A 20,537-nucleotide genomic window follows, 5' to 3' on the forward strand; every position below is an offset into this window, starting at 1 on the left:
CTCCCATCAGAGCGGGGAGCCCCAGTAACCACATGGAGGGTTGCAAGGGGAAAACGGACAGTCAGGTCTCGATACAGTGTGCCTGCTTTAAAAAAATGTTAGAAAAACTTCTAGTACACCCAAGGGTTTTCTTCACTTATTTTTGAACTGTTACAGGCGCTTGTAGGCGATAAGACATTGGCGTTTCGACTGATGGATGCAGAGATGTATACAAACATGAGCGTGCTCGCACCTCTTACTCCAGTTATTGATCGTGGAATACAGCTTCATAAAATGATTCGTCTCATTACTCATGCACTTGGAGGAGAGAGCTATCTGAACTTCATGGGTAAGTAATCTTAGGAACAAGTCTTTCATTTTCTCATCGACAGGATGCTTGACAGGGGAATAAAACAATCTGATATCATCTTACATCCACAGTATTTGTCACAATGCTGAAGTTTGGAGCATAAAAGCTTTTATAAAGATTTAGGACAAAAGATAATATGCATTGGTTTTCTGTCTGTAAGATTTATTATAAGATAAGAAAATAAAATCAGTGTGGTTCCTAATTGTAACAGAAGTAATTTTTAAAAATGTAAGTTCTCAGTTCAGGTTACTCTGATTTACAACTCAGACTAGTATTTTAATTGTTGTTCTGCAAATTTGTCAGGTGGTGAGCCTTGTCTTACACAGCTGGGTGTCTTTTGTCTCTGTTCTTCTACTCTCCTGAACTTCTTAGAGTAACAGTGAATTTACTAAAGATAGCTCTGTGCTTATTTCAGTTATTGTCAGGAAGTAATCTAGATTCAGTTGATTTATATTTCATGGCTTCTTAGTGAAGATCAGGAGCTTAATGAGGTAGGCAAGGACAAATCATAGAGATAGGAGGCACATTCTGCTATCGAAGCAGGGAAATAGTAAGAGTGAGCAATACTTTCTTTTTGATCATAAACTATAAAATACAACTGTTGCATTGCTTCCTAAGCACTATTGCTACAAGAACGTCCAATAGTTAATCTCATTTAATTGGTAAGTTACAGTTCTGTGTAGTCATCTTAAAAGTTGAATGTTGTTCTTAGTTTTATAGAAAATGCTGAAGCTATTTATGCTTGATGCTTTTTACCATATTCATGTTCCTTAATTTCTTTGCAAAATAATCCTTACTTTATAGTAAAAATCACAATTCTGTTGTGTGGTGTGACAAGGTCTGTATAGCAGTTGTGATAGTCTCATGGGGAAAAAAAGGCTGAAAGTATGCTGTAAATTACAATCTCTGTTTTCTGACAACACCACACTTGAAAATTATAAAAGTTTTAGCTTAATATTCCCTTTAGCTTTTATTGTTAAATGCTTTGTATTATCAAGTTAAAGGGGATTGTTGGATATACATTTCCCTTCTTCCTTTCTAGTATATTTAAAAATATATTTTTCTAATTAAAAAAAATGGAGAACATTAATAAGGCGATGGTGGCATTTGATTTAAGCATGTTTGTACTGATACATGTTCTCTTCCTTGGTATTAGAACAACACTCAAAAAATACCATGTTTGTGGGTTTTCTTAAAAAGAATTAAAGCAACTTCAGTACAGAATAAATCGATTCAGTGTATAGTATACTAGTAAAACTATTGTTTCCAATAAAATGCAGAAATTTTTCCCAAGAGTGAGGACGAGTTAATGAAATATTTATAAAGTGTGTAGTCAGGCACCAAAATGTGCAAGGTATGATGTGTGCTCTTCTGTTCAAACTAGTGAAACTACAGTAGTTAAGGAAGCAGGTGTTTAAAAATTACGCCAGCTCTGAACTGCAGATGTCTCTGCCCCAGATTGAATTGGTATGGTTAGAAAAATGATCAGTAATTCAATGTGGCATGTTAAATCCAGTGTGTCAATGCAGGTTGATTGAGCAATTAATATTGTGTATCCTTGAGTACTGCAGATGTTTCAGTAACTACGTTATAGTTTGCTGTATGTAAAAGGTGAAAAGATTGCAATAAATGTTGGAGGAGAAAACATATAAATTCAGAATGCTTGAAATCCGGTATACTTAAAATGCATGTTGCGGCATGCTATCTAGTTAAGCCAATACAGTGACAAATTAGTTCTTAACTTTCAGTTTTCAGTGAATGCCAAGGGTGAGGAAGAGAAGCCTCCTGTGGGGTGGGGGGAGGAGTGGAAATCTCCTTTCACAACACCTGGAGAAAGCACTCCAGGTGTCTCTGTGCTTCCCTAGATCCTTCCAAAAATGTCTTGTACCTTCTTTTTCTGAAAACAAAGACACCAAAGCAACACGCTGCTTTCTCAGTGCTTTGCACGCTTTAAGGAAAAACAAACAGCTTCTGAAAAATGTTGGCTCAGGAGTGGAAATCTGTGTTCTCAAATGTATCCTGGAATTTCTCTTCGAAGATCTGGAATAATATTTAATTACACCTGTGCTGGAATGTCATTTGTACTCCATACGTGCAAGCAGATTCCTGTTGAGAGAAGTTGTGCCCCATTGAACACCAAACACTGATGGTGGCTTTCTTCCATCTTTCTCACATTTCATACTGGACAGTTCTGTCCTTCTTACAGGTATCTACAAGAAATCCCAGCAAAAATCCTGGAAGTTGTTATTCCTATTTTTCATGTTTCTGGGTGTTTAATTTTCACTGAAGGCTTTTATTTTCCTTCCCAATTGCTTACATCCCAGTATAGGCAATCAATGATGTATGCAAACTTAAATGTGAATAGGGAAGTTTTGTCATTTCAGTAAATTGGTTCCCTTGTAACACAAACCATTGGGAGCATTCTTTCCTCTGGTCTGTATTTCAGTTTTCTGTGCAGCTTTGCAAGTAATCTCTGGGGCTTCATGTGCCCATCTGGCATGGAAGACTTAACCTAGAAAGGGAAAAACTCCATATGCTTGGCTGAAAAAGAGCATGACAATGATAAACGTCCTGCTCTAGTGAATGAACACACTCTGGAAGGCCAGTTTGTTTAATAGCGATAGTAAAAGAGTAGGAATTGTTTTGAAACTTGTGCCTATGTCTAAATGCTTTCAAAGCAGGTAGGGAGGAACAATCCTAATGTAGCTGTAGTTTGTTCTACCCAACTTCTGTTTTAGACAGAGATTTTAATACTGAGATTGGCCGGTACTGGTCAGAAGATGTTATATGACTTTAGGAAATCACAAAAATTACAAGTTCTTCTGCATAATGCTTTAGTAGGGGCACAAGTGGTGCTTCTTTAAGGGTTTCCTCCTCCACAGCTAAGCTTCCACCAAGATGTTGACATAGATAATCCACATTCAATTGTCTTTAACTTAAATGACACTTCAAGAGAAAGCCCCAAGCATTCACAGTGTGTGCCTATATTAAATAGTGGAGGTAATTTTATTATTGGAAATAATTGGGGAAAAAAGCTCTATTTGTACTCAAGTATTTTTTTTGTATTTGTAGTGATATTGAAATACAATATACATCTAATATTAATTTAATTAAAAACAGAAAAGTATGAGGAAAATTATTTGGAGACATAGATCTTTACTGTCTCTAATATGAGGATTTGAAAACAAATTCAAAATAAAACCCCTCTATCTGACTAAAATTCTTTATTGTCCATTTTAACCCCCTACAAATTAACAAAAAGGCCTAAGATTTGAGTTTACTTCCTCAGTTGCTAAACAAGGACTAATAAAGTTGTTATAAGACTACTAGAATACTACAGGAATCTGCTGATCTCACCTTGAAAATAAAGCAACCACTGTTGTTACCCACTGGACAATGTTAAACATTGTAAAGACACGAAATATGTGAAAGTCTTTACTGTCCCTGAAGAAAAGCTCTAGGCAACTGTAATTGTTCCTCTCCTTTAAATGTTCTTTTTCTATTCTGTTGCTCATTGCCTGTGCCCTGGACTTTGGGAAACCCTGCAGGACACATGAAACAGCTGTGCCAGTTCTTCAGTGAACTTGTGTCCATGTTCTCTCCTTGTCTTGTAAGATACCTCTGTTCATCTATCTAGATTTAGACAAGCAAGGGTAGCTACTTTCTTGCCTAGAATAGACATAAGATCCAGCCCAAGGGGCCTTAAATAGCATTGTAGGTCCTTGGGATCCTTCATAGCACCAATATTTACTGCTTTATACTACTGTAGAGTCTTGCTTTTCAGCTTGCTAACAGTCACTTTCTTGTTTTCTTCTTCATTTGAAATTGGCTTGACCTCAAATCTGTTGATTTAAATGGAGATTAGTTCCTACATGAACTCTGGCACTATTTTTCATGACTTTTCTATAGTAAAACAACTCTTAATTAGGACTCCAGAGACCAAGTCTCTCTCCCTGAAAAACAACATTTTTTTTTTTTTTTTATATATATAGAAGCTAGAAAATGATTTGCAGTAAGCAGAACATTTTTTGCAATCATGAGCATTGACTGATCGTGTTACCATTTGGGCTGACATTTACCTCCGTTTCACTAATACAAAATTTCTGTAAAGCTTTCTTTTCCCACTTGTTAGTCCATTTACACAGTAGTTTATCTACTTTCTCTATGCTTAGGGTTTTTTTGGATGCACTAAAACAGTTTCTTCTCTAATAGTTTGGTATGATGAAACCTTGTTCTCTCTTTAGCCTTAAAAATAAAATAAAATGCATCATCTATTCCTTTGAGTATTTTGGAGAGAGAAACTTGGGTATTTTATCATTTATTTATTTATTTATTTTTAAGCTCAGGGATTTTGTAACATAAGGCTTTTTGAAAATATGTTGACAAACAAGAAAAGGAATAGTGCAAAAACTGCATCAGTAGCACCAATATCAGGGTGGGAAATGTGCATACAATTTACTTTAAGAATATTGATTAAAAACGTAAAGTAAAAATTATACAACATAACTTACAATATAAATAGGAATGTTGCTTAACATAGAATATGAAATACTACTTTTATTGCTACCTATTCTAGATAAAAAAGAAACTGTATCAAGAACAAGGATATTTAGCTTAAACTTAAAGGGCTTTTGTTTTCTTAGACATGTTGCAAGCAAATAACTTTGAATTTTTGCACTTCTTTAATAAGCATAAGAAAGTTTATAGAAAAAAACTCCTGTGCACTGGTTACAGTGTGACTTTTTAGACCATGACCTAAAAAATGGCCTTGCAAGAGCAAATGCTCTTTAAACTAGCTCCCTTCAGTCAACTCCTTTTGATAAACAACCTTGAAGTTCTCGGTTGGTAAAGACTGCAGATTAGGTTACGTAGTTTGAAGTCATCCTTAACACACTAACCTAGTATACCTGGCAAATGTGCTTTCTGTGCTGCCAGTTCTACCAGGTGCTTTAATTTCGTGGCAGTCTGACAGAAACAATTACCTTCACTTTAAGGTAGAAAACAAGAAGGGTGTAATCTGAAATCCTACCTACAGTTTGTCATGGGCTTGTACTGTAGTGATAGACCACCTCCAGCTTTGTTGCATAGTACCCTGTATGCCCTCACTCACAACGTGGGGTGGGCAGTGGCAAGGGGGAAGAATCCAAATACATAGGTTAGGCTTCATTAACTGATTTGAGAGTTCCTTCCAGAAGGACTAGAGGTGCAAACTGTTAATATTTGTTTGTTCATTTAGAGTTGATTGAGACAAATGTCATTTCTACACTTGCTCAAAACACGTTAGAGCGACTGGGAGAAAAGCAATTAAAGAGAAACTGTCTCATATTTTAAAATTAAACCACACACACATCCCTGTCTAATTTTTCTTCTGTCCCACCTTCTTTTCACAAATCAAGTATGTCTAAATACTAGAAATCTGTTGTGGGCCTTGATGGTACTTCCTCCTTGAGAGGGTAGGGAAGAAAGCTAGCAGCAGTCTATATATGTGTGATGGTGTGTTGGCTTCTCAAGTCAGGAACCTTGGAACAGAACTCTTCATAGTCAACAGCATCCTCAGAACTGCTCAAGAATCAACAGTTGCTCCAACTGTGTTCATGAATTGAAATCTAGGTAGGGTTTTCCAGAGTAGGAGAGAGAATCGTCTAAATTGAGGTAGCTGTCATGTGTGGTGCTCCTTTTTTCTTTCAGAGTAATGCTAATGTTTCCTTAGTTTGTTCTTAAGTCTGCAAAGTATCAGATATTTCAGTATTATCAGTGGAGCGGATTTGTGCTATATCAAGCCATTCTGACATTTTGTTTCAGTTACACGGTGGGTTTTTTTTAAAGGATAGGTAGTTTTCTAGTTGTTTTTTCTGTTACTGATATAAAGTGATTTGATTTTTCGGCCTGAGTGAAGTTATTTTGGGAAGCAGATATTTTTTTAATTGTGCTTAGTACCATCATTTACACATGGTGATGCTGTTATTGAGACTTCTGCTGATGTCTCAGGCTTTGTTCTTAAGACTCCATCTGTTGCCTTGCGTCTTGTATGATTTGTACAGCTTGCAGTTCAGACTTGTAACATCTTCTCTGTCACCATGTGTGAGGGCATACAACCTGGTCTACTGATATAACAGTTCGTGTGATGTGAGGACTTGCTAAAGAATAATAAATGAAGTTGTGAAATTAATGTATTGAAATTATATTAGAAACAAGAGTTCCATTTCTGTTTGTATGATAGCCTTCATTTTTGCCTTATTGTTGAAGAACAGTCACACTAATAAGCCTATATATATTATAACTTTATTTATATATTATAACTTTACACTTTCAGCACAGGTTTTTGGAGGAATTTCTCTTTTCAAGCACTCAAATTTATGATTTATTACAGAAATTATGACAAAGTCATATTGTTAGGAAAAGGTTTTTTCACATCTTCTGGATTTCTGACTCTGCAGGGCATGGCTGTTATTCTGTCCTTTCATAATTGTGTTTTTTTCTCCTCCATAACTACAAAGTTAAACTCTTTTCAGTAAACTATAATTAAACTATATACAGATGGCATTGATTAGTTCTACTTAGCTGTCTTTTATGGAAAAAAAAAACCCTCAATAGTTAAAGATAAATCTAAGGGCTACAATATTCTGACTAAATTATATTTTGTTTTCAGTTTCTTCACCTTGAATTCAAATAAATTTAAAATCAATAGCTTTGCCTTATTTTCAGAGTCCTTTGCTTTTTTAATTCAGAATGTAAGCACTGTACTAAAAGCTGTCTTAAAAAGATATCTCAAATTTATTGGGTATTGGGCATATAAATGCATGGATTTGTATATAAGAAACTGTTTTGATTTACTCTTCAGATGTGGTCCAAAGTTAAAATTTTTGTAGAGGACAAAAAATATTTTTGCCTATTAGTATGGAAGTGTGATAACTTTTGTAAATTTGATAATAAATTGTAAATTGATTTTATATATATGTATGCATATATATATAAAGGTTTCTTTGCTCAGTGATAAGGTGTGCAAGCAATTAAGTGTAGTCATCTTACACTTGCTATGCTGTAGTTAACTTGGATTCAAACAAAACACTTTGAATGTTTTCTGTTTATGTAGTCTTGAAGTGCTTTAAAAAGTTACATATTGTAATTATTCTAAAAATTTTATAAAACTTGGTTCATCCTATGAAATCCTTGTTAACCATTAGGACTTCAGAAGAGTTTTGGCATTGCAAGGTATGTAAAAATACTTTTCTGTGATGATTTTGTTCATGACCCCTTTTCAGGGAAAAAAAACAATCTAGCTGGTTCCCTCTTGTGAGTAGAGAGCACTTTGGTGGATATGTATGTTTTTCTTAGGGTCACATGAAGATTTGGTCCATTACTGCATGTATTCAGAATGATAGATACTTACAGCTAATCTGTAGACTGCTTCTAACACTCTGGATCTTTGGTTGGAAGACATGGTACAAGACTGAAAGGAAGAAAAAAATTTTTTCAGATTTTCCTGTAAATGTTAAGTTGATCTATAGATAAGAGTGGAATCCAACATCCAGGTCTCCATCTGGATTACAAAAAAAATAATAATTTGCCTTTTTGAGAGAGAGTAGGCTTGTTTGGTTTTTTCCCCTCTGTTGTACTTGCTTCAACAAATTCATGTAATAACTTGTAGTTTTCACATGGAACTTAGTTTCTGCCTTGTCACAAAGCAGAGGAGTAATGTTTCTTTTCTAGTTTATCAGCATCACTAATGACATGCTTAGTGCAGGAGGCCACTCATTCCCTGGATGCCAGATGTCTACAGAAACAGTCTACCTGATAAAAACTAAATTCATGCAAGAACTTTGTGTATAAGAGCAGGGAAAAAGCATAAGCATGCCCCATTAAAACAGTGGTAAATATGTTGTTTCTGTTAAAGCTTTTGTCTTTTCTCTCCCTACTGCTCACTGTACTTCATACATTTTTGATGCTGATAATTTATCAGTACTTATTTAAGTTATTTATTTCTGAAACCACCAATGCTGAAAAGAAGCTACTGCAGCCTCTTACCACACCCAGCTGCAGTTTACTTCTACTTTTTGCAGTCTGTCTGTACTCAGTAACCTGGAAAGGGCTCAGCAATTGCATGGCTGAGAGAAAAATGAACCTATTTTGTCCAAAACCATCTACCAAAGAGCAAAAAATTTCTTTCTGATTATGCTTTGTAGGCTGGCTTTTAAAGAGAGAGAGAGGTGACACAAACTGCATTTTCCTTTACATCCCAATCGAGTAATTTAGCAACATGAAACTGTAGTGAGCTGGTTAATCAGCAACCCTGGCGATGCATTATTCTTTCTCAGACTGGTTTTGGGCAATGCAGAGCCAAATAGAATTAAACCCCACATGTTATTCAGTAAGGAATGGTTGTTTTGAGACATGACTGAGCAGGTGACATTTTGTATTAATAAAGTCTGAATAATAGATCCTTAGGCATACACTGCAATTTGGATTTTAATGTGTGCAGTTGTGGTAATTTGAAATGAGTTCATCTCAGTAGTGTCATTAATTCCCCAAATCAATGTAGCTTAAATTGAGATAACACTCTGTGGTGACATTGGAAAAAAAAAAGATGTCTTTATGAGTTCAAGAACAACTTATTTTCACAAGACCTATTTATTAGCTTAAAATCTGCTCATTGTCGCAATTTTCTGAGGCCATCAATCCAACGCTTATTCAAAAATTTACTAGAATATGAATTTAAACAACATTGTAGTTGAATTTGCATTCATCTTCAAGAGGCAAGGTATTTTCTATGCAAATTTTCATAAGAAGTGGTAAAGTCTGCAGAGTAAAGCATATTAAAACATCCTTTAAAAATGTTGACCTGTCTTTACCAGATGTCTTTTGAGATCTTCAGTTTGAAATGTAAAACTATGCAGACTTCAAATGTCACTAGAATTTATCACTGCAAGTGTAGACTACATGCTTTGATTTGGAGTACATTTCTGTTATAATTTATTATAACCTTGTTGAGGTTTACAAAAAGAAAATCTGAAAGCACTCTAACCCATTTGGTGTGCTTCCATATGTCAAGAGACTTAATGGAAAAATGCTTTTATATACTAGCAGTCATAGAGAGGTAGCTATGTATTGGTGTTGGAGGGAGGAAACTCACGCAAGGTAGAAGACAGAGCAGGAGAATGTGGGGGTGCGGCAGGCACATAGTCAGGTTGGTATTGGAGTGGACCTACAGGCTCCATTAACCCAGGACAGTCACTTTATCGTTCCTGCTAAAAAGATGCATTACTGTACATAATTCAGGGTGGATTATTTCTGTGAGCTTATGGAAATCAATAAAAATACAGTGAAAAGGAGGTATTTTAGTTTTACTTCAGAGTTAAGCGTTATGAGGTTAATCTTGTGTATGAATATAGACCTGATTTTAGGAAGCTCTCAAGAAGGGAGAGGAGGAGTTTATAGTGGAATAAATTAGAAAGGGAGTTAGGAAGAGGGTAAAATTAGTTTTGGCTGAAAAGAAAATGAATTTTATTAGATTGTGTTTTCCCCCAAATAGTATGTGTACCTTTTGAGTTGGAATGTCTTGTTGAATATGAAAGATTACTTCTTTCTTAATGTATTATATAAAAGTGCAGGGCTGGAGGAGTAACAGGACAAGTGACTAACATCTCAAGGAGAACAGAGAATTATTCACAAAGCCAAGAGTGCTAGTGCAGTCTTTTTACGGCCAGAAGCCCGGAACTTTTACTCTGTTGGGATAGTTATTTGGATCTTTTTGTGAAATTCAGAGCAGGTCTTGTAAGCAAGGTATTTCCATTGAATAGCTGCTTAAGTAGTATTTTTTTGAGAGATTATTTAAAGGCAATCTGGTAATCCACTCCTGATTTAAGAGTCAGTCCATAGACTATGAAACAGATCATTTTTTTGATCAGGCTGACTATTAATACAAAATACTGCCGGAAAGCCTGGACCATCTTGATGGTTGTATTATAGATCAGCTCTTTGTGCAGCCTGAGCTCACAGCCTTTATCTTCGTAATGAAGAAATGTATGGTCTTATTTCAAAATATTAATGCAAAAAAAAAAAAAAAAAAAGATCTGAAGGAAAACATTAATCTGTTTTAACGTACAGTGTCGGATCAGCAGTGTGCTTCCCACCATTTATCTTGTGCTCCTTAAATCTGTGAGAAGTACAAACACTGGGATTGTGATGTGTACTTCTTACTAATTGATATGTATCCTGAAGTAAAAACACCATTTTTATTTTTCTTGCTGTAGACTTCTGTATGTATTCTCTCTAGGACTGGGGGAATATGTGTATATGACCTTTTAAAAACAAACAAAACCCTTGGTTCAGGCTGAGGTTTTGTTCTTGTGTTTGTTTATTTTTGTGATTGGTTATTTATTTTAGTTCATAATGGATGCCACCATCTTAGAAAGTGAGGAATTGTACTTAATATTGCTTGAAGGGAAAAGTGCAGAATTCTGAACATGGATGGACTTCCATAACTTGAATTTTTTCTTTCATCTAAGCTAGCATAGTGAGAGCGCTAGCTATTCACAGACACCAAAATACTGTGTAAATGTATATTCTATTTTCAGTAAGTCTTTACTTGTGTTATTGTGCTTTTTTCCTCCTTGTGTTCTATTTAGCTGTACTTAGGCAGCTTTTATGCAGACCTTTTTGAATATATGAATAGTTCATTCTTTAAAACCCTCTTTTTTTAAATATATTTTTAAGTCTCACCTAGCTTTTCATCTCTTTCCTTAATAATTCAATCTTTTTTTTTTTCTTTTGGAGGAAAAAAAAAAATACAACCTACCAAGTATTACTGAAACTATTCTATATGGCAATAGTATGTTTATAATACTAGCTTACCTTGTTTCTAAATTTTATCCAAATGTAGGCCTTACATGCACTCTCTTACCTTAATACTCATCATACTTGCAAGGATCTTGGTGCTAAACTGGTTTACACTGATCAGAGAAGTAAAGATGATCTAGAACAAAGTAATGGAGGTGCTACTTGGGGTAATTCTTATTCCTGCCTGCAGGTGCTTCTCAAAGGAGAAGTTGGAAGTTTAGTCAGATCAGTCTCTTCAACTGAAGTGTGCGTTTTTGTTTTAAGTTACATTTGATTTCTGGCTTTGTCGTGAGGGTTGCTACCCTCCTCCCCCCTCAATTTAATCCTAAGTTTTAGAAGCTATACTGTAAGCTGTGCTATGCCTTTTTATGTCAAATTCAATATGTCTATTCAAAAGCCCATAAGTTGATAAGTGTGACAGAATATTGACATATTAATTTCAGTAGATATAAAGAAAACTTGTCTTATTTGTGCAGACTTCAGTATGTGAAATTTGTTGTTCTGGTTGGAGAGGAAAAGAAAAGAAAAATCATTAATGCTTTACTCTTGCTACGGTGCTGGCAGTGACTAGTCTTATAAGTATAGTAAGCTATTTATTGATATCCTACCTTCCTACTTATGGGCAGGAAGGGGGTGTCTCAATTAAAGATGATGAAGCAGGGAGTCTCTTAATTTAAAATAGTCTTAATTTTCTTGAGTTTAACCTAGACATAGTTGAAGTTTCCAGAAAAGTTGTGAAATTCTCTTTTCATATTTACTAGTTGCATTTATATTCGTAGGCCAGTAAGACTGTATTTTTGATTTTTCATTTCCTGCGTGAAAGGCTATTGCTTGGTTTGTACCCTGCCCATAAGAATACAGGACTAAATCCATTGCTTGTGTCTGAAAATTTAAACACAGGAAGTTTAGAAGTTGTAGCATATCTGTCTTTCTGTAAGAAGATTTTTTTTTTTTTTTCATCTCCCAGTTTATGAAGGGATGATGTGAGCCGTATCCGAGATACCAAGAGGCTAGGCTCAAGGGACATGAGAAGTTTTTACTAGTCTCTCGTTACGGCCATGTCTCTCTATTCCTCCCTCCCACTGTTAGCATGCAGTATCAGGTTTTCAAAGGATATGTTGTTTTCTGACAATAAAAAGTTCCCATTAAGGTCTAAATAAGAAAACAAATAGTGAAATAAGCTACCAGCATAGAGTGGGTATGTAAAGGAATGAAATGGAACAAAGGAGAATTAGTAATTACATTGGCAAATATTTTTTTGCAAATAAAGATGTCATTTTCCTTGTTTCAGAGGGTTGTTTTCCCTTTTTTTAAAGAAGATCCATGCAAAGCATTTATCACTTCAGCAAGCTTATTTTTTTAAAATAAAAGGAATGAAAAATCATTACTGAGAAGTATTTCATATGTCCAGTTCAAAATGTCTTTGTGCAAGTAATCTCTAATGGTTTATTGTCTCTGTTTTGTGTTTTGCTTTTGTGACTTTGAATTTCCATACATCATTGCTGGAGGGGGAGAGGAGAAATCATCTTAGTGTTTGTACATATTTGGCTTTCCTCAAACAGTTGTAACACAACACTTTTCTGACATTGAAGCAGGCTTTTTTTTTTTTTCTGAAATCAAAGTTTACTTTTTCCTTTGACAAAGAATTTTTGTCTTAAAGGCGCAGAAAGCATTATGTGCCTCCTCATATGGCTGCAGTACATTTTCAGCTTGGGGCCTAAGAAAGCTGTATCACTTCTTTGAATACAGTGCAATGACAGCATGAAGTACAGTACTTCGAATGCATACATATTTCAGTGAAACGGAATGCTATTTTTGGAAATAATGTTTTAAAGTAAAATAATGAATGCATGCATACAAAGTAAATTCTAGCAATTACACAAAACTTTGGGGTAGGGAAAGAAGCAGTACATGTGAAATTTTTTTTTTTTTTAGTAAAAAATAGCTTGAGGAAAAAAAAAGTTGGAGGTGGCTACTTAAATGAGATTGTTCATATTATTTTATACAGCTAGTTCAGAAGTATTTGTTTCAAAACCTGAAAAACAAATTAAAATTTTATCATGTTTTAAGCAGTTGTAATGTAATCTAGAAATAATTTCTGCTCCTATTCTCGTTTGTCAGTGTAAATTTATTTTGTACCTATTAGCTTGGTGTCACAAGGAAAACCTAAAATGATTAGTTAGTTATGTTTTGAAAGGCTCCCAGCTTTGTTATGCCTTCAGCTGATTCAGGTCTTAGGGCTAATTTAAATGTGTTTCAAGTATGAAATGAATACTGTCATGTTGGCATCTGTGTATATAGGAAATTTTTGAATTTCAAAACTGGAAGGGATAGCTGTAATCTGCAAATAACGAGGCACAATATGATGGAATGAAGACAGGGGATAGCTCACGGTGAATCTGTTTCTTGGAAACTGCATCTCATAGGTTCACAGTGCTAGACTGCTCATTTACAACTATTTATTTGTTTCCTAACTTCCTTTGAACGAAGTTGTTTAAAAAAAACATGAATATTAAGATAGATAACCAATCTTGACTTTGTGATCTTAAAGGTCCTTTCCAACCAAAACGATTCTGTGATTCTATGATACCTTCCTTTCTTATGGGAATGACTCTAGACAAAAGTTAGCATTTTGATCTGTGAAGACACTTGTTCAGAGTCGTCCCTTCCCCAGTTGCCACAAGGACGTACCATCCAAAATGCAACTTTTCTCCCACCTGCACCACCAGGCCAGTAAGAGCACTTGACTGGTTCCCAGTGAAGCCCCCAGAGGGAGTTGGTTAGATTTCTTTTTAGTATTATGAAATTCTATTTGATCTTTTCTCAAATTCAGGAAGTAAAGTGGAGTTGTAAAAAAAAAAAAAAAAAAAAAAAAAAAAAACAAAAAACACCACAAAAAAACCCAAAAACGTTCTTTTCTGTTCTATCATGTATATGCCAGTCACTTCAGGCAGGTCACTTTGCTCACTCTTGGTGTCTCAGTCCCTAGTCTATATGCTCTGAGATCATCTTCTTGTCAATATAAGTGCAGCTAGACATACAAAACCACTTAGCTTCTGCTTTCCTGTTGGCTTTGGGTGAGGAATAACATACACTGAATAGTGTCTTCCTTCATAAAAACTGGTGACATGAAGCAATGTGGCGAATTCAACAAGTTATTTATAGAAAGTTCTTAGAGTTTTTGTAGCTCTTCAGAGGCTTGTCTAAATAAAAAACCAAGAACCATCACCAGTAGTTTGAAATCTAGCAGGTATCCTCTGCTTCTGTTTGTGAACCCATGTTGCTTGACTCATGTACATATACCTCATACTAATGTTCTTAATGTATGGGCTGATATGTATCTGGAGTTCAATATGTAATATGCCAATCATCAGGAGACATTGGAGTGCATTAGTGGGTCTTGGATTTCCTAGTTATTTGCACAATTTTCTATACTAAAACCTAAAAATTGGTAGGTGAAATACAAAATTGGCAGAAGCTCTGCCTGATGACACTCTGAGTACCTCTTAAAAGCTCTATCAAAAAGACACGTTATTGGGGGGCAAATGGTCAAAATCTTTCCTATAACCTTTCTGCCTGTAGTAAGAATGATTACCTGAAGGAAGGGGAGTGGAATAATGTCACTTAAGCCATTGCATCTTGTGGATCTTCTGATGTCTCTTAAAGCTGTTCCTTTAAGGCATGCCCTATTCAGAAGTACAAGGGGAGGAGAATGTGAAAGATTAACTAAACGTGCAGAAAGAGCGTTTTCTGCTACAACTGTTTTTTCAAAGAATGTAGTAACATTCAGCTACAGTCTAGTTTGTTTCCCTGTTATGTTTTAAATTTCAACAAATGTCTTGTTCTAAGCCTGGTCTCTCAATACTGCAAGATTTTTTTTTTTCCCCCTGTGTCCCCATATGCAAACAAAAAATATGATGAAGGCCTCACAGGGAAATTGTTCTCTAATCTTACAGATTTTGGAGGCTATTTTGTAAATCACTTGATACTTGTTGCAACGGTGCTATCAGTACCAGTTCTCCAAGTCCTCTTTTTATCTGGGGAGCGATCTTTTGCTTCAGCTTCCAAAGCAATTGCCTGCTGGGCTTTATCTAAACCTGCTAAATGTTTTTTATTCTGTCCTCTATTTTCTCTTTTCCTGTATTTTTTTTTCCTTTCACCTATTTCTCAGATGTGTTGACACTGGTTTAATGTACAGCTGAGTTGAGACTATCTTTAAATTACACTTGTAAATCCAGCCCATCCGTTCATCAGGATTCTTGTAGCGGTCTGCCCTAGCCTTCACGTTAGTTGCAGTTTCCCCATGCACACCTGTACTGGCAGCACCATCCTCAGTTACTCAAACAGGGACCTGCTTCATAAAGTTGCTAAGTCTACGCTGCACAAAACCATTTGGTTTGGGGTTTTTCTTTCATAGTTTAAGAGTGGCATCAGAAGTTCTCTGTGTCTGATGTAATTAATTGTAGATTAGTATTAGAAGGTAATGCTCTTCAGAGACTGGTTCTTAATTACAACCTTTATGCTATTCTGGTGGTGTAAACAGTCGTAAAAGTATTTTAATAATACGCTAGCATTATGTTGCTATTATATTTTAACTTTTCCTTCCGAGAAGTGAATAAAGATCAGGTTGAGGAATAAAGTGAATAAAGATCAGGCTTGAGGATCAGGTTTAAGATGCTTTAAAATCAAATTTTGTAACACTTCCATCCATATAAAACATTTGTATGCATAATGTCCCTGTGAAGCAATTGCAAATCTATGCTAAATTTTAAGAGCTGATGTGGGGAGTGTTCCAAGACTCTTATTTTTTTGTGGAAGCAGCACATCTCAATGATTTTAAATGATTTCTGATTCTTTAACATCATGCAGGTGCAGTCACCCGCCATCTGACAGACACATTATATCTTGCAAAAAGTTCAGAATAACTCTTTGAAAACTGTGTAAGACTGAGTCCCTGTTGCAGTGAGAGGGAGAGAGAACACCAGGGCAATTACTGCTTTGAACAGGTCAGAATTACACCATTGGAGGTTTGCTTATTAATACATACCTTTTGTTGCACCTTCATTAGTAGATCTCATTTACAGACAGGCAAGGCATTTCAATTTGCACCAGACCTTTTCTGTTCCATGACTGAACAGTCGACTTCTTAGTCCATTCAATATACTGATACTGACTGATAGTCATAAGCAGTTCGGTCGATCATTGGATAGGTGTGACTCTTCTTAAAACCTGCCCCTTTTGTAGCATGGCGAAGTACCAGAGACCCTGACTACTGATCTCTAACTGTTCTTTCTGAAAAAAAAAACCAAACATGCAAGCTTCAATATCCATTTCCACATAAAAAAAAAAAAACCCACCAAAAAAAAAAAAAAAAAAACAAAAAAACCCAAACACCCAAAAGACAAAGCCAAAGAAAACACCCACAAACAAAACCAACAATACACAAATAATCTTGCTTTAGGCATACTGGTTATGATTGACTGTAATGAGCAGAGATCTTGCAAGAGATTATGCTGTCACCATACAAATATTATGCTATCACTTTGGAAATACGCTGAAACTAATGAACATCACTTAGAAAAATTGCTTTCAAGTGTCTGGTTAGAGTCTTAAATAAACCAGTCACCTTCTTTCATTTCTTATGTAAGAGTATCTTAAAAAAAAAATCCTCCACAAAACAAAAGAAAACCCTAAAGAGGAAAGATAGACTCTGAAACAATGAATACACAAAGTAGGTAAATTGATGGGGAATGTTCTTCTGATATACACACTAATTATGCTTATACCAACATAAATGTGAACCACTGAGGATACTTCTTTTGAAACATATTCTGCAAAGCAGCAGTTTCATTCCTTGGAATATCAGTATATTTCAAAGCTAGTTTTCTTTTCAAATTAAGATGAAAAGTCAAATTTTTGTGGGATGAAAAATCAGGAAATTATTTCTACTTGATAGAATTTAAACTGTTTATAGTACTGTTTTCATCTATTTATTTACTAGTAAGCAGAAGGAAAATGAATCAGAATATAAATGTACTGTTTAATTTGGCATAGTGCAAATGAGAATTTGAAACTCTCGAGGCTTCCCCTTTCCTCGCCAGGTTGCTCAAAATATGCTTCCGTGAGGAGATTTTGGTAGGTTTGTATTTTCATAGCTTAAATAGTTTTGACATCGGTTAGTGTCATTCTCCTTTAACCGCTTAAATCTGTTGTCTGATTCGTGAGAAATCCCTGTCTGAACTACTGCTAGGTGTTTTTTCGAACAGCAACATGCTTTAACTTGAGTAATTAGATAAAAATTCCTTCTAAAACCCCAGCAAATCATACTGAAACACTGTTGGTTTGAGTGGAAATGCCAAAAAAGTAGTGCATAATACTGTGATGTGTTCTGATTTGGGGTTAGTGGTTTTGCTTTGTCTTTAAATAGAGCTAGAAAACATTGAACCAACATTTGTGTTAGCAACTAGACACATGTCATCACCCTTTCCCAAGGTGATATCTTATGTAGAGTTGCTCTGCTGTTTGGTGCTTGAAGTGGAACTACGGGCTACAGATGAGAGCAACATCACTCTTTTCTCAGCGGCATGTTGCAGTTTTGTGGATCAACAGCTGCGCTTGGAGGACTCTCAGTAGTTTCTGCTGATCGCGGCAGACTGTCCAAGGGGGCTAGGCTGGACTTGTGCGGAGTTACTTATTTCCCTACAAGGCAGCAGGAGGCAGCTGATAAGCAATGTCTTAAAGCTGTAGGAAGCAGTGGCTGCTGGCTCAGAACTTCAACTGGATTTCTGCTTCTCAGTCCCTGTGACAAGTAGGGTAGTCCAATCTCGGCTAGCCCTAAACTCAGTAAGGGCCTCTACCAATCCTGATTCAGCATCTTGGCTTTTTGATAAACATGGTTTTCCAGTTTCTTCTGGGTCTAATTCACCGTTTACTTTCTCCTTTCCTCAAACTCTGCTGTTGGGTTAAATAACTTCAGTCATGCTAACTAGCTGTCAACTGGTAAACTCAAGCATACATATCTGGGGTATATTTTGGGCCCTTTTACCTCTTAAAGCTCATGCAGCATATTGCTGCCTGGAAAGGGTTTAGTATGGGCATTTCAAATGGGCGGTATGAGGCATTCAGTTTTAGTTGTTGCCCACACTTGGAATCCTTTGCCTACACATACAATTGTTTTCATGAATCTTCTTATCTCATGTATCACATTGACTTTAACTGTATAGGAAAGCAGATTGGTTAACTGATACATCCTATTTCAGGATTGGTTTAAACTATTAGCAAAGTGTATGACTCTCAAAATGTGGATTCGGATTCTCTATTTATATTTTCCCCAGCATGTTTGAATTTTACAGATGGCTAATATGTCATTCATGCCACAGCAGTAGCCCTGAAGCAAAGGGGATAGTTGGCCAATCTTTTGCAGTGTCAGTAGTTGGCATTTATTTTCATATGCTGTGTATTAAAAAAAAAAAAAACACAAAAAAAAACAACAAACAACAAAAAAAGGTGATCTAACCTTAAATCCTCAGTGCATGATTTTTTAGCATCAGCCTCTTACATTCTTTTGCTGCGAGGTACAAGTACCATAAAAGTTTAAATGTCTTCCTGCTAAGTAGTGGAATTTAAGTAGTTGTAGAAAGAAAATACACTGTGCTGAACAGAGGAATGCTGGATTTTGCAAGGGCTACGCTTTTTTATCAGCTCACTGAGGCAAATCTGTTTCTTGAAACAAATTATTTTGAGACTGACTTTGGAATGCTTGCAGCTTCTCATTTTGGAGGGCTTTCTGTATTCTGAAACATTGCTAATTTGCAGTTCTGGGTCATAACATTTGCCGCCTTCTTAACAATGGGTTTGGATTTACTAGCCAAGCACTACATGCTTATGTTGGAGTGGTGGTGTCAAACTCCATTATAATTAAAACACTCAAATGAACACTTTGAAAATATGTCTGTATCTTACTGATCTGTATTTTCTAAACAGTATATAATTGGAAGATGTGATTATGTTAAAAAACTTGTATGTTGCCATAATGCTTAATTGATGATTTAGGAACCTGCAAGGATTTTAATGTAAAAAGTTTCTCATCAATGATGATGTGACTTATTTTGGAATCATTTTACTGTTCTTTCACAATTCAGTGTAGTGAAATTCTCTGCTAACATTAAGATTTTTGCATGTGTGTGTTGTAAGTTTATATCAAATTTCGTACTCCTTTTCTTTCTATAAACTTTTATTTTGAGATTAGAATATTGACTTTTACTTTCCGTGCTGGCTTCTGCATATTTTTTAAGATTTTTTTTTTTATTGTTCAAGGACTCAAAGAAGTCCTTTGAGCTTTACAACTTATCTCAGAGACTAGACTATGTCCAGACCTAATTAAACAGGGGTTACATTCACTCACAGCAGATCAGTTAACTATACATTCATCAGAACTGAACTGGACTGTAAAACCTGGGCTATTTAAGCATGGAAGGTTCATATGCCACCCAGCATGCCATGATGAGATGCGCTGGCATCTGTCACAAATACATCAGGTTTCTTTTGCTCTTACTTCAGGAGCTCTGCACAACTTTCTCATTTGTTCCATGTCTCAGAGCAAAGTGTAGTGCTAGGACACGTCATATGATACAAGTCTGAAAGACCTGCTAAGGGCCATGCTCATGAACAGGCTTCCCTGACTCAAGGGTGACTTTATAAGTGAAGCAGGTCTTTGTAGGAATAGATATCAATGAAATGAAATCAGGGAATGTGAAATAAGCGCCTCAGGTAAGGGCTGTCACAACACTGATACCTTGTGTTTGAAGTGCAAGCCATGTTTTCAGCCTGGCTACTCATATATAAATCTAGAAAACATACGTTTGAAAACACGATAATCTACCAATATGAGCTACTGTTTCATATGTATTTTCACTAAGAGGTTGAGGGGCGAGTAGGCAGGTAGTACATCCAAAATGGTGAGTGCACTGCTGAAATAACGTGTGGTCTTCTTTGCAGTGGAGTCTTCTATAGGGACAATGTTACAAACTGGAAACATTCCAGAACAGGACTAGTTCACATGCAATACACCTAGCTCTGTAGCTGTTTTTCTGCTCGATTTTACCATTTTTTGTTTGTTCCAACTAATTCTTAAGCAAATATCCTTGCACATCTAAAGTATGGCTCAAGTTAGATTAGTTACACCTAAAATTTCAACTGCTGTGTAGCATTTGATTACATTTTTATATAAATTTATATTATATATTTTTATATATTATGTTTATATATTTTTGTATATGTAAGCTCACAGTGGTGAGACATTACAGTAATAGGTTGCGTTGAAACAGTGCCAAGACCTGCAAATAGAATACCG

General features: G+C 35.7%; 1 protein-coding gene across 1 annotated transcript in view; it reads left to right on the forward strand.

Annotated features, from left to right (window-relative positions):
- GBE1 (1,4-alpha-glucan branching enzyme 1) overlaps positions 1-20,537 on the forward strand; it is a 163,611-nt gene that overhangs the window by 101,770 nt on the left and 41,304 nt on the right. Inside the window, exon 12 of the mRNA XM_068417950.1 lies at positions 157-328. Coding sequence (XP_068274051.1) covers positions 157-328 — 172 coding nt within the window. The remainder of the gene's footprint in view (positions 1-156; positions 329-20,537) is intronic.

The sequence above is a fragment of the Nyctibius grandis genome, chromosome 2 (genome assembly GCF_013368605.1).
Source record: "Nyctibius grandis isolate bNycGra1 chromosome 2, bNycGra1.pri, whole genome shotgun sequence".
Classification (NCBI taxonomy): domain Eukaryota; kingdom Metazoa; phylum Chordata; class Aves; order Nyctibiiformes; family Nyctibiidae; genus Nyctibius; species Nyctibius grandis.